The 15,746-nt window shown below is 43.0% G+C and overlaps 1 protein-coding gene across 1 annotated transcript in view; it reads left to right on the top strand.

Moving 5' to 3' along the window:
• The first annotated feature begins 1,662 nt into the window (after positions 1-1,662).
• The window catches only part of LOC105454342 (homeobox protein cut), a 127,078-nt gene continuing 112,994 nt past the window's right edge, over positions 1,663-15,746 (top strand). The window contains 1 exon segment of the mRNA XM_011696903.1: positions 1,663-1,947. Coding sequence (XP_011695205.1) covers positions 1,849-1,947 — 99 coding nt within the window. The 5' untranslated portion in view covers positions 1,663-1,848.

Here is a 15,746-nt window from a genome sequence, read left to right as displayed (position 1 = left end):
AAGGAACGAAGAAGGGAACTAGCGATCGGCAGGGGTTGGAAAAGGGCGGTCGGGGAGTTGAAAATATGAGATCCGCTCTGGTAGGGACCACCTAGCCAGCCTCCGCTTCTTTCCGCGGCCTCCCGCTCCTTCTCGCGGCTTATCCCCACTCACGCGGTGTCCTTTCCGAGATCAGACGGCGCGCGACCGTGGTGGGGATACCCCAGAGTCCAAGATTGGTCATGTGGGGGGTTGGACTACCCCACTACGGGTCGCAGACCCCGCCTATCTCCCACCATTGGCTCTGCGCCTCCTCCAGGCATTGCATCGGTCGTCCGGTAGCTCTTAGTTTCAGGTTAGGAGCCTGCTAGGACGGGTCTCGTTCTCTCTTCTTGAGGTCATCCGGACGAGAGCGGACGAAAGGGTTCGCGACCCGGGTGCGTCAGTGGAACCACGAAACGAGGAAGGAGGAAAAGAAAGAGGAGGAGGATATTGAGAAAAACGCAGACGTCTTTTCATCGCTCTGCCCTTTAACAAAAGGAGGCACTGGACGTGAGACATTGGGCCTGCCATCAGATTGACATCGATGAGACTCAAGAGACTGCTGGAGAACGGATTACGAGGAGAGCAGATTTCGAAATCACGCGGCGTTATCAATCAAGTGTTACCTTCAAGTGTCACCAAAGTGTTCCGAATCTCGAAGTGATCTTCCTCGTGTGACTGGAGGTGACTCCGTGCTCACATCGTCGTGATTGTTTTTTTTTGTGTAAGTCGATTGTGCACCTAAAGTGCGCGAGTGTCGCGGACTGAATCCCCGGTTGACGCGAGTGAGAAACACTGATCCGTTCCGTGATGCATGCCGTGTGATGCGGCAGCGGGTAGAGATCTACTCGCATCATCGCTACGTGGACGACGAAGAGGAGCATAACGTCGATATCGGCGGACTGTCTGTGAGAGACTACGTGATCTTGACCAGTCCGCGGATAGTCCGGTGTAGGAGCTCCGTGACCTTCTAGTAGTAGTCATAGTTAGTCTAATGATACGGTGACGAATGATACGGAGCAACGCAATCCGTCGATCGAGGAAGATCGAGACGCTTAGCACAGTGCTGATAATGCCGTGGTACCGAGCACGTTTTCGACAAACGTGAGACCTGGGACCGTTTAGCCCGTGAAAATTCCAAGTGTTGTGTGGAACCTGATTCAACGCTACTTGTGGACGAATCGCGACGCGCTAAGCCCAGACGATCGGTTCGGAGCACAGAACGACGAGAAGGAAACCGATCGGAGTACTCCGCTTTAGATTAGAAATCGATAGATATAGAGTACGAGTTGTGTGCGAGTGATAATTACTATCGAACGCTTGCAAACGTGCGATCGTTGGAAACTCTCGAGAGGGAAACTCCTGAAGATCGAATGCGCGCTGCCGCGAGAGAGTGTCGGCCCGGCGATGCTCATCGCGTGGCAATAACACGAAAGCGCGAGCCGCCGAGTGGACGCGTGACACGCTACGCGCTGCGCCGTGGACTGCCGGTGAGAGACGGTACCGACGGAACCGCCGCCTAAAACGTGTTCCCCGAGTGCGACCGGCAACGGAGGCGGAGGAGGCGGCGGCGGAGGCGGCAAACGAGGAAGAGCAGTTTTGCGTCCGCCGGAGAAGCTCGAAGCCGTCAAAGTGGCTTCGTCACTGGGGCTCCAGGGGCCGTCAGCGCCGATCGGGGCCCAACTACTGGCTACTGGTGGTTCGGAGGATGCGCCGACCGCGACCGTGTACCACGCCAATCTGGTAGCCGGTAGCAACACCTCCGTCGTGACTGCGGCACTCCAGCAGCCCATACTAGCGGGTCTGAACTCAGCGGCATTGGCCAGCATGCAGGCCTCCGCGGAGGCCAACTCGAGGAATATAACGACCATGGAATGGCTCTACAAGAAGGAGCCCTTATTCACGCTCGCCCACTTCTGGCAACAGGTAAGTGCACCATGTTCCACGCTCGATAACTCCCACGGGATAGTATAGTTCGGTATTGTTGATTACTGTGAATCCTTCCCACGTCTTGCCCGTCATGCGAGACTGAAGTGTCCGATATCGCGATGTTCGGAAAAGAATCTTGCGTTGTCGATCAGTGCGAGCCGCGCGTATAGAGAACCGAGAAATCGGAAGATATATTTCTTCGTTACGTGACAGAAAAGTGATCGCGATCGTCGCGACTGCGTGCACGTTGCTTCGGTGACGAGGATTAGTGCGGATAGGCTGAGTAGCGAGTATTTTGGGTCACGCGAGAGCGAGGTGATCACGATCGGGTGTATTTTGCGTTACGAGAGGGAGAGAGTAAGGGTGTGTGAGAGAGAGAGAGAGCTTTGTAGGTGTGCGTTCATTCTACGTATATCCGGAAATGGGCCGCTCCGCGTTGGCATAGGGTGAGATAATCCCGGAGGGTTGCCGGAGGGTTCGACCGTGTCACGCGTTCGCTGCTAGTAGGAACGTTTAAATCAGAAAATCTACTCGATACGCGGGTAACACAGTCATTCGATACGTTGCCGGTATTTACGCAATGGGACAAGCCCGCTCCCGTGTAATTCGAAAGAAAAATATATACACTTTGAAAAGCCTTGCGTTTAATTTCTGTTTAAACACGCGCTAGTATTGCGCTATAAATGTACTGCTACGATATTTCGATATTCTTATGCTATCGGTTATCGGCAGCATTGTGGGTCTTAACGATTGTAAATTAAATCGCGGAGAACGTAAAAAGAGAATTATAAATACGTACGGCTGTCGAAACGTTAAATATAATGCTGACAAAAAACCGATAAGAATGTTGAACGTTATTATATTTATTACTGGTAACGATGACTCGCGCATACTCGCGCACAGAGCATCTATTAAAAGCTGCTAGGTAAGATTAGCCTCGTGTACGTGACATGTCGTTACAATTGCACTGCAATTAAATATAATCTACTGTAAAAACAGAGAAATTTATTTCGACGTCTTTAAAGTCCTCGCGAATATTTTAATTAATTGCGAAAGTATGTATATAGAGAATATGGGGCATGGAAGAAAGTGAAAGATTAATATAAGATTATTAATAACATTTCACACAGAGCATAAATGAGAAATATATTACCCTTCGAAAATCGAGAATCGTCAGATCTGAAGCTAAATTTTAATACACGTTAGACGTTGCTGTATGACATATCAATACTTTACTTACTAAAATAAGTTCGTAAGAGGAGAAGTGAATTATTAATATTTATGATCTCTCTCTTTCTTTATCTCTTTCGTATTTGGTTCAAAATCGTGAACATTCGTTATTAGTGATCGTTATATATCGGATTTTCTCGGTAACTGTCGCGCAACTTTACGTTAAATTTTCGTAAAATTTACTTGCCGATAAATAAAAACGTTTCATCTGTCATATCACTGACATTGCGATTCTTAGAGCAAGCATACGAATTTAATTGACAGGCGGAATATCCGAGCAGGTTAATTACAACGTGCTGTTTAAGAGTGTATTTCACGGAGTACGAAATTCGTACGAAATCGTCTGTTTCGATAACTGTTTTGACGAATTGGTACGTACACCGCGAACAGTTAATGAGGAAAAATTAAATCACTGCGTTTCTCTGACAATATTGACGAATAAACGCTACTGATATCCATTAAGACCGATGGTCATGTTGCCGTAGGTCCCACCATTGGAACTGTTTGTATCGTTGACTATTTGTATTAGTAAAAAAAAAGGAACACAATCTGTCATTTCGCGAAGGCAAAATGAGAAGAAATTAAAAAGGTTTTAACGTATCTGTGGTTGACGAATGTACCTATACATATAGCTGTCAGTATATATACCGTGTGACTTATAAGTGGCTCACTCATTAAGATAATTCGTACGTTTGAAATGTTTTGTCAAACATTACTATATCGAGCGGCAAGTCTTGGGCATATCTCGAAAATAATAGAATTGCTTTGTTAGTCAGTCTTCGTAAATAATGTCCGTTGGCGGTGAATCTTCCACCGCAAAATCTTTCGGCACCTCGTCCGTAATTGCTCGTTGGTCAGATTCTCGGCCACTTGGCCGATTCTAGGGTCAAACGCCGAAGGTGTGAGGGTGGCTAACGTCGAAGTTTCCCTAGTGCGGTACTTGGTGTTTGGAGGATAGTTTAGCGATTTAGGGATGGCGCGGCCGACTTGCGGCAAAGTGGCCGACATAGAAGGGGGTTGTCGCTAGCTGATAAACGATAAAGCCCCCACTGAAACGTGCCGATGTTAATGACTGGTCACAGGAAATGCAAACGATTGTCGCATCCTTTGATTAGCGGAAAGTCAACTATACGGGACGAAAAAAGGAAGAAATCGGACAGATGTCAATGAACGACTTTCCGTAAAAAATTCCATGTATTGCCGGATATTTCAATAATTTATAATTTATCGAACTTATAAATCAGTTCAGGAAAAGAACGCGATATACGTTTCCTGTGTATTCGAAAATAAAGTATTACTTTACTTTTAGAGAATTTAAAAAAAAAAGCAAAATGTAATATTTGTGGTTATTTTAAATATTACATTGCTTTTACAATTCTTGTTTAAATTCTAATTATTTACTATTAGTAGGAATTAACATTATAAAATGCAAGTTAATGAATTGATATTATAATTAATAAAGGCAGATATATAAATGTAAGCGTTACGATTTTCTAACATCATAATTGATTCAATATTATTTGGAAGGTACAATGCAGTGCATTTTATTAGTTATTCCCTTTTAGCATGTAATAATGTTAAGGAACCATAATCGAACGTTGGCAACCCTCGCTCGTTATTACCCAACTACCGGTTTCCTATAAAATACACCCGCTTAATAACGCGCGAACTAGTACCGCACCGTCCTTCACCACGAGATTATGACCCGCGCGGCTCGGGACTATTAATGGCGCATAGTTTCATAATTATGTCTATTGATTAGGCTACGAGCTAATGACGCAAGCACGCCGTTCGTCTAACTTGGGAAAACCGAAATTTCTTCAGGTCAAATCTTAAGCCTTAAATATCGGTTTGCAAAATTTTGCAATTTTATATTTTATTAATTGAAAAAAAAAATGAAAATAAAATATATAACTTAGAAAGACAAAAAGGGGAAGAAAAGAAGGAAGAATGAGAGATAAAAAGCACGAATTAAACTTTAAATTAATACTTAATATAAAAGTCGGATTTTGTTGGAAGTAAGATGTCATAATAATTGGATTATTAAAGATATTTTTTCAATCATTTTAATAAGATTATCTTAAGATTATTTATAAAAATAAAGTAACATCTGAATAAATATAACGCACCAAAACGTTTCCGACCGAAATGTAAATCGAAAGCGAATTAACTTCTCTCACTGCGACGCGGTAGTTGAGCAGTGTGAATTCGTACTTTTAATTCGATGCGGTTTCTAAATCAAGCAAAAGTTGCAAACGGCTTGCCATTTTAAAGGCATCATTAGATCAGAGCCACAACTAGTAACAAAAGGCGAAAGACTATGATTGTAAATAGGAATTATATGCTAGGTTCTTTTCGACGAGTCTCTGAGAGTAGTTTCTTTCATAGTAATTCCATAAAGCATCCGTATGACAAAACGCGCAATGGAATAAAGTACATTGCTCCGTCTGGCGACACGCAGAAGATTGCAGCGCAATTTTCTGACTCGCGAACTATCGACGACAATCGAGTGAGTCTCCCAGCTCGTTAGCATGGTACATTTCTCGACATCATCATATTGACTTTCATATTGACGCTGATTCGTCATTATTGCACAACACATAAAAAATTTGCGTCGCAAAAACGTATTACCATGAATTATTTCCCCCGTCAATTGAACTATAATTATGTACGTCAAAATATTTTTTAGATTCTGTCAAAACACTATTTCTTGTTTCTCTATTGTTAATTTTATTATGCATGAGCATAATAATCTTCAGAGAACTTTTTTTCGAAATTTTTCAAGAGTTGCAATGAAAGTTAATTTATCACAATTTGAAAGTTTCTCAAATGCAAATGCTTATAAAATAGCGTTAATAATTTATACCGTGTCATAAACGTAGAATTAATATTAGATAACGATTTTTGTGCACATTCGAATCCAGCTAGTCGTGCAGTATTTTGCAAAATTAGGTCGTCGCGATTCCATCCAGTTTCTATAAAACAAATCTGTAAAAAAATCGTTGCAACAATGTCTGCAATTTCGACACGAAATAGCAACTCTCAAGACCATGATTGAAAAAAACACTACATTCAATTCTAGTGATCAAACTTTCTGTTCACCCAACGGAAATTGCATTGACATATGTGAATGTGTGTGTGTATAGCGAATATAACTTCCTTTAGATAAGCATGCATGAATGCTGACAAATATATATTGACGTGCGGAGTATAAAGGACGCTTTTGCGCAAAAACAAGTTTTTGCATGTGTTTCGAATATGCATTTGACGCTTAACAAATTTAATTTTTATTAACTTTTATATGCTCCTTTACCAAATTTACTTTTAAACGCGTACGCAGCTTACAATGGCATTTCTGTTTGATAATTTTCTGAAGAAAAAAATATTTTCGATTAACTATTGACATTATTGCTTTAGATTTCATAAATAAAAGATCTCCATCACGTTCGGTCACGAGTGTCAATCGCGAGTGCGATAGGAAAAAGAAATACGATTCCTATAAGTATCAGTTCCGGTCCGGTCCAGCAGCATCCGTGCGCGTGGAACGAGACCTCGGAGCGTACTCCCAATTAGGAGCGTGTCGGCCGTGAATGGACAAAAGTTTTGCCGCGGCCAGCCCTCTCCTCCCTTCGTCTACAACCCCCACCGCAACGACAGGGCATCCCCTCCGTTGGAGACGTTTCGCGGCTCCGCGCAACGCGGCGGTAGGGGGAATCCCCGACGAGGTTCCCGAAATCCCCGAGAGACGGCGACACTTATCGAGGCGCGTCGCACGCCGCGACATGAGTCACGCGGACGTGAGCGGGAACGGAAGACCACGCGAGCGAGTAAGAACAAGATAGAAAGAGGTAGATGTACAGTGCGAGCGAATGAGATAGAGAGAGTCAGAGAGAAAGGAAGTTGCACGAGCCAGATGTCAGAGAACGAAAGAGTGTCTTTGACGCGCTTTTTCCATTTCTAAAGACATATCGATTGTATTACGCTTCGTTGCAAGACTTGATATGAATTAGGATATGAAATCCGATAATAGAAATAAATAGATTAAGCATATTGAAATGCATTTAGAATATGAAATATCAAATAGACTGAATCGTACCACGTACAATACATTTAAGACTTTCTCATTTATATCAAAATGAGAAAGTTAATTTATTTTTCATTACTTCGTTTTACGTAATCGATTAAGTCTACAGTAACAGTTTTAGGATATTTAAGTCTCATTAAAATGCAACGAAGTACTCCATCGAAATTGTTAAATTGTTAAAAATACGATATATTGCGTGTGCACATTGAGATCGTGAACTGTAAATCACGCATGAATGTTTCATGTTGCTCGTAGGCTTGACTGCAATGCAATATATTTTGGATTTACGACGTGCAATATCATTAGCGCGGATTATCGTCACTCGTTAAAAATTAATTATAGTAATTGGATATCACTATTAATTAAAAAGAAATTAAAGCAGCCAGGTTTAACAGAGCGGCTCGGTTATAAACCTGCTCGGATATTAATTATGCTTAGTGAACACTCGATTTATTTATTTATCTACATTACTCAGCGTTAATCATGATTTACAGATAGCGCAAAATATTATATCCAAATTATTTTATAAAATATTCAGTTCATTTTTTTTTATTAACGATAATAAATATTAGTAATTAGCGATGTGTAATATGAAATCTAACGACATTTTCGAAACCAAAATGCCAGTTTAAAATCCCCACTTAAGTATCTAAATTTATATCCCAGATATGTGCATGTCATTTAATACAATTTATGTTATATATATATATATATATATATATATATATATATATATATGTATATATATATATAATCTTTTAATATTTTGTAGTGCAGTGTGTTGAAAATATCAGTTACTCAAAAATTATCGATTTGACATACGTATGTAACAGACAAGAAATTGATGAGCCATTTACAATAACCTTTTTTAAATATTTGATTAAATGTGGACCGCACGAATCAGTCGCGACTTTAAGCCTCGATACGTTCAAAGAGGCGTAATGACAGTGGCACGTATACAAAAGGAGGACGAGAGCAAGAGAGGTCGACGAAGGAATCATTAGCGTGTTATACCGACACCGAGGTATACTGTATGGTGCGGCGTGTCGGCCTCGAAATAGAATACAGGGGCTTATTTCGGATTCGCCGTCTCGTTGGTCTAGTCCAGGCCTGGTCTAGACCTACGTACTAGACCGAGGTTCGCCCGTTTTACGAGCTGCTAGTAAGCAACGTGGTCGGTTAGGCGCTGACTATAAGCGAACGCAGGTGCACGCAGTCGCGTACATATTTGCCGTTCGCCTCCTTGCCTTATTAAAATACATAATGAACGAGTAGACCAGGGAAAGCGTCCTTCCAACCGTTTGCATTAATCGCATTCATTTTTCCGACGACTCTTGATCGGCCTTCGAAATTAAAATATCGCGTCGATAACTAATGCATTTGGGACAATGCGTGCAATTTTAAATACTTGCCGCTGTTGAAAAGTCTTTCTATTTCTAAGATATCATTGTGTTAAAAACAATGGAGATGGCATAAAGGAGAGAAGGAATTAATGATTGATCGTAAAAGCGAAAGAAAAAACTTGGTTTCTTATCATAGTCTCTTCTGCCCACGCTGTAACCGTATCGAAGACACGACGATGGCTAGAAAGATAAAACGATAACGATCTGATGTTGCGAGCAGGAATGCGAGTCATAATGCGGCCGGGCGAGACTACTCGCGTGTAGACATGGACGAGGAATTCCATACGGCGGACACGGGGAGATTGGACAGCGAATATCTCACGGAAAGGAACAAGACGCCGCGGCGCGCCGCGCCGTCGCGGCAGTTTTGATCAGTAATGTAAAATAATGTTCAATCGCAATGAGATAAGATCGGGCGATAATAATAACAAAGCTTAACACGCGAAGTTGCCAAACAACTGGACCACTTGGTCGCGAAGAAGGGAAGGGGGGGAACAAAGTTTCCGTTGGGGCACCAAAGGGGGGATTATTAATTTCCGCGGTCGTTATTTCTGAAATCGGTGATTTAGCTGTCGTTGCTGCGAAGCCGGTGAGCGCGCGGCACCGCCTCGGCCAAACAGTGATTCACCCACACTCTAAAAATATCCAAATACACGCGTCGCGGGAGATACTCGCGCGCCCGAGCATCCACTAACTACCGGATGAAATGCCACGCGAGGGAGTACCGCGGCTCGCGCTCGCGCGCGATAACGACTCACGTAGGCAGTATTGGCGTTAAATTATTTTCCCGTCGATAGTTTATTCGATTGCCGAGATGATGGAGGAGACAGCGGAGCGGTCGTATGCATGCCGCGCCACATGGGAATGCACGGAAGATTTTATACGTGCCGATAACTGTGTACGTTTATTGCTGTATGATATATTTTCCGCCGATGGTCGCGCTGTAAAGTGAAACATTTAGCTTCTTTTTCCTCAGATATCAATTACGGGATTAAGGTAGATGTATAAATGTATACATGGCGAAATTTATATTGATCTCCTCGTATTTCTTCGGCATTAATAAAATTTACGGGTATTTCTTAATAGCATTTGTGCTACAATATTTGTGTTCTATCATGTATGAACGACGAAGGCAGAAGCGATCACGGAACCGGAGTATGTTCTCCACCTCGGAGGCCTGGAAACGTCATTCTCTGTCGATTGACTGTAGTAAGCCGCCGGTGAAAGTGAGCACAAACGTTCACTTCGCGGGTCACCGATTCTTCTTAGATGCTCTGTCGAAGTATTAATTGCACGTTACAATTTAAAAAAGAAAGTACATTTTCGTTATTTTCGTTATTACTGATTACATTGTACTGGAACAGTCCCGTTTATTACAGATTACATGATAATTCGTGAAAGGAATTTTATCTTCATTTTTCGCAAGTTCCATAATTCGTTTTACAAAGCTTGAAATAAAAACTTTGTAAGTCTGCCGGAGAGTATAAGGATCTACTCATGCATACTTTCAGCACTCGCAAAGTATGCGTGAGTATATATATATACCATTACACGAATCATCTAGTATAACGTCGTCGCGAGGTTCGAGCAAATATTTGCCTGGCTGTCTTACGGACGTCAATAAGCCATTGACCGTTCCGGCGCATCCCCGTAAACAAGATCTTATATAGAATACGCCGAGATATATAGAGAGAGGATACTCCTTGTGAAATCTAAGATCATATTTACAATCCGCGCGCTTCACGTTACACGCGCAGATAACACATTCGCTTGAGCCGCTTCATTCCGCGTATTATATCTGCGTTTCGACTAGCAAGGCGCGATACCTCTTAATTACCACGACACGACCCACGTGACCTATATGACCCAAAGTCCCGAACGATCGCACCCACGCGCGCGCGTACTTCCACGATCGACTCCGAGGAGAGGTCTCCTCGGGTACGCGCGTCGCCACGGTATATGATCCCCGGACTTGGACACGCCGAAACCATAGACTTGAGGGTTGAGTCGCGGTTCGATACGAGGACTCGTACGTGTGTGGTCGAATAATACCTGGGTAGTAATTGCAAATTGGCACTGTAGACGCTTTCGTGTCTGCCGGCTGCTCGTTTCGCGAACTATACCGGGTGTCGTATTCGAGGAAATACTATTCTTATATGTATATGTAATGCAAGAGAATGAATTTTTATTCAAAATTTATAATACACTTTCCGTGTATTATACATGTCTCTGATGTTTTATTTGTTTACGAAAAGTCCTCTTTCGAGGAGTTTCTTTCGAGAGAATACGATACAATCGAAAAATATCGATCGTCGTAATTTACGTAATCCCACATGCGTTATAGTTTTGACACCTGAAATTACTGAATCGTTCTTCTAGCGATTATTTAGAAACGTTACGCGAGGCGTCGACGCGTTCGAATGGATCACCCTGTAACGTCGAACGTCCTACGTGTTGGTTAGTGTCGCAAGTTGTCTGCGTCGCGTGTGCAACAGATGCGCCAGGCACGCGAGGCGCATACCTCCATGGGACATATGCGGGTCGCGAACTACGAACCTTCGTGAGAGACTCGCGAGACCTGTACACGATAGCAGAAATATTTGGCAAACCCACTGGATTCCGAAATTCGAACCTCATGCTCTTTTTAGCTCGTACGTAGTGTGTCACACATATCAATTACTTTTATTGCAATACACGTTACGTTACGAACGATCAACTATGCGAAGGGAATCTCAACGTTGTCTCTAACGTCTGCGGAATAAGACGCAACAATGGATTTTTAGCTAAATCCGAATTGAAAAGAACGCTGGCGTGAATTGGTATACGCGCTGTCGCTGACGCAGATTAATCATTGTCACTACTCGCTGCTGCCAACGGGGAAATAAGCTCTTCCTCGTGAAGATGCTCTGAATAAGCGTGCAGAGAGTTTCGAATGCCAGTCGTATTGTGCTTCGCATTCGGGACCTCCGGCGTCGAAAGAACCGCTGCTCGTGAGAGCAGCGACGGAGCACCCTGAATAGCGGAACGAGAATAAGACAACATCGATAATACAATACAAGACAAATAAAGTTCAATGCATTTATAGAAACGCAATGGCAATGTCTGTTAACAATGATTTCTTTTATTAAATAGCATAACTGATCGCGACATAAATTTTTAATCTTTACAACAAATTATGACCAGTGATTTTATACGCAATTTTTTAATTGATCGTGATTGCTGTATATCAAGTTTCGCAATTTTTGTAACCTTTCTTTTTTATTCGTCTATCCGAATAACTAATAAAAGTTTATCATTACCATATTTTTTCCACATGGCAGAGGAATTTCTGATTGACAATGATTCTTTCTCTATTTCTCCCACTCTCTCCCTCTTTCTCACTCTCTGTCTCTCTCCCTTCATCTCTCTATGTTTTTTATTTCTCTTTGTCTCTTTCCCCCCTTCCTGCTTCTCCCTGCTTCCGAAAACTATTCAAAGGTCGCTTGGAGCGGTTCCAAAATTCCGAATCGCATGGGACGACATCGTGGCGATTCCTGCAGCGATTCGGGCTTAAGTGAATTCGGAGTGAGCCGTAAAGCGAGGCTAAATAAACTTTGGCCGCAAACGTATCTCGTATTCGGCCGCGTCTGATTTAAGGGAGCAATAACTGCGCGATCATTGCGCCTGGACTAATTTACTCGGTGGATTCGATTTCGCGCCTTGCAAAAGTTTTCGCACCGTGTCCTGTTCAATATCCTAATAACATTCTGCACACAGAGCGGGAATCACTCAAATCGATTTATTAAACGCGCAAGTAATTGATTTCAAGCGAGTGATTGATTGATATTTGATAGCGTATCTTGGCTGACTTTACTATTATAATTATCTTATCATGACAAATATCGCATCTCTTCGCGAGTTCTATTATGTTTCTTTACCATATATTTTTTTATGATTATATAATTTTGCCAAATGTTATTTAAGTATTAATCTTATTTATTATTAAAACATTCAGCGGAATTTTTTCAATATCAACAAACCTAACCAAATCGTTAAACGAACGAATAATCACGATCAGATAAAAAAAAGGCGAAAGAGCTAATTCAGGATTTAATGGATCGACCGATCGAAATGAGCGACAGAGGTCCACGTGGACACGGAACGGTGACTAATATCGGCGGTTTGTTTACGCGCGCGGAATTTACGATCGCCGCGAAAAAATCCGACGTCTTATTTCCTTCTTCTCGACGCCGACGTCACGATGGCAACGACGACGGAGGGCGTCGCAGAAAGGAGGCACCACGTCTGCGTTCTTGCACGCCTTCACATTGTCCGCTTACCGACGCAGGCGCGCGATGCACGCATGAATTTGCGTTCGACAATGTGCAATTATTGCAGACAGATAACCGAAGCTGCTTTACATGATTATTAGACGTGCGAAGTGGACGCGGACGAGCGGGTAGATGTGAGGGAGAAAGATGGCCAGGGTAAAATGCGGCCAGGAGAAGAAGAAGGAGAAAGAGAGAGAGAGAGAGAGAGAGAGAGAGAGAGAGAGATGGAGAGAGAGAGATGCTCGTCGCTGACTCGAGGAGTTCAGCGAGCGAGCAATTACCTGGGAAACATAATTTACGGGAGATTGCCATAACAGACGAATACAAGCGCTCGCGGAGAACAAGCGAACTTGTTACATGCCATATTTCCACCTCATTTCACTCGTACACCCTTAACCCTTAATTCATTTTTCTAAGTGGTGTATAATTAGCAAGGAACATGGTATTACTCTACATTTTATTTTTCCCGCGATTACGTTTAATTAACGTGCACGACGCCATATGTTCATTGAACGCTATTTCTACCCCACTCTATTATTAATTAATTAATTAATCATGTACGCGGCCGTAATACGCGATGCACCTGTGACTCCGTTTGGCAAATTCATCAGGAAAATGATAAGGAACTTCGATCTTTATTTAATCATTGATCAAGTGGATATTGGAAATCTTTAAATGGTTCTTGTATTGGATGTTCGAAGCTGTTAAGCTGAATGAGTATTCATCGCATTCCACTAATCATGATCCGAATATTGACGATTTTATTTTAGCTTTAAACAACGGCAAAAAACATGTTTTATACTTCTACGTTTTTTAAACTAGTGTTGCGTTTTTCAAGTGCCGCGACATAGTGCTTGAACCAGTTAGATTCCGACAATCCACAGAAGATCACTTCCGTAACGTTGGGCACGTTATGTATTTACCGGCGCGCAGTAAATTGTGTAAAACAACTGGACCTCGCGGAATACGCAATTGCGGGTCCACAATTGAATACCCGAAACGAACGGTCGAACGGAAGAGCATTTGATAAGCAGCCGGAAGTTGGTCGCGGGCAAACACCCAGCTTTCCTCTCGCCTCTGATAGCACGCCGACGACAACTGGCCGACCGACACGGGCTATACGGTCCATTCGTTCTCCACAAAATTGCCGCGGCAATTCGCAAAGTAAATCGTTCGCGATCGACTTTCCATAATTAAGCTGTATTCGGAACTACGCAATCGAAACAAATGCGCGTTATTATCGACGTTGAAGTCAGGTTTAGAAATAAAATTATTTTTCAGATGAAATTATTAATTTATGTAAGGTCTAATTTCGAACGATTTATAGAGAAACGTAATTATTAGTCCATTAAAATAAAACGTATCGGCACACTCGCTTGCAGAGTTCGAATGTAATCGTGAGCATTTGCTAAAAATATATACACATGTAGCGCGGCTTATTGTACTGCTAACATAAAGTAATATAATATATGATTCTAATGTGCTCTGGAAAGATACCACTCAATTGTTTGGTCGGAGCAATTGATAGAATAAATTTACGACCAAGCATTGACATCAAATGGATAGGGCAATCATATATCGAATCACTTCGCGAAGTGGCATGAGGGGGAGGGGAAGGAGCGGCATAAAACAGGGTCGATGACTATCTATTAATTATTTGTCGCAACACACGAAGGAGAGACGTATCGAATATCGCGTTAAGCAAGCGCGCGGATTTGCATTTCTGGGTAATATACGAAAGCGGTTTTGATTTGCGATGATTTTCTACGACGTGGACGTCTGTGTCAAAAGATTGGCCCCGGTCTCTCCTGTCGAACGCGCGTCACAGCGTGTCGCGTGCACACGTCAATGCGCGCGACGGTGGGGTCATTGTGGGCTTGCTAATCATCGAGGTCGATTTGATCCTCTAGCACAGGATCACGAGCCGGATCCGGTCATCGGTGGAAAAGGAAACCCGCTATCGACAATCGCCGGGCCCCGGCCGTCTCGTTTTACGCATGTAAATTCATCCGGACGTGACGTGGTCGAGTCCGGCCGGTCTCGCGGCCGTGTGACAAGCTAAGGCCAGAGCCCCCGCCGATCGGCGTCCATTAAAGTCGACACGACGCGGCGGCTCGCGGGACGACGGGCTCTCTTTCGATCTCTCGCGCGTTTCCAGATTTTCCTCGCTCGCCCGATAAACGAAGCCGCGGGGCCCCCCGAGCGACCGACGCGCGGATGTGGATTCGCACTTCGCGCGAGTGAGCGCGCAGGCAGATGTGCCAATGTCTAACGTATAATCGAGATCCATGGGTGGGCAAGCGTCTACACGCCAGTGAGATATTAACGACGGCGCATTATCGTTGCGGCAACCATGATTTTTACCCAACCTTTCTATGTCCTGAAGGTATTTCCAGTATGGAGAACGTTCTCGAAACGTTCTCGGAATGTTCTCCACTGAAAATACCTTCGATACTTTTATCGTCGAAACTTGGATAACGCGACATCAGAATTATTGACAATCAATATTTATTGTCTTATCTGACAAAGCTCTGTATAATGCATGGCACAAACGCCGACGCGTTGTTAATGGCGCGATGCGCGGTAACTGATGCAGATAACGTTTTTTTTTTCTTCGGTTCCATCTAGTCGCGGTTTGACGATGGAATTGTGTTATCATATGCAATCGCGTCACTATGCACTTGTCTACGCAAACATTATGTTCCATCCGTATTGATGTAACTCTCTTATCAGCCTCTCGAATATATATATATTATATATATATATATA

This window comes from Wasmannia auropunctata, unplaced genomic scaffold (genome assembly GCF_000956235.1).
Source record: "Wasmannia auropunctata unplaced genomic scaffold, wasmannia.A_1.0 LD335986.1, whole genome shotgun sequence".
NCBI classification, from domain to species: domain Eukaryota; kingdom Metazoa; phylum Arthropoda; class Insecta; order Hymenoptera; family Formicidae; genus Wasmannia; species Wasmannia auropunctata.
This window is presented reverse-complemented; position numbering and strand designations above follow the sequence as displayed.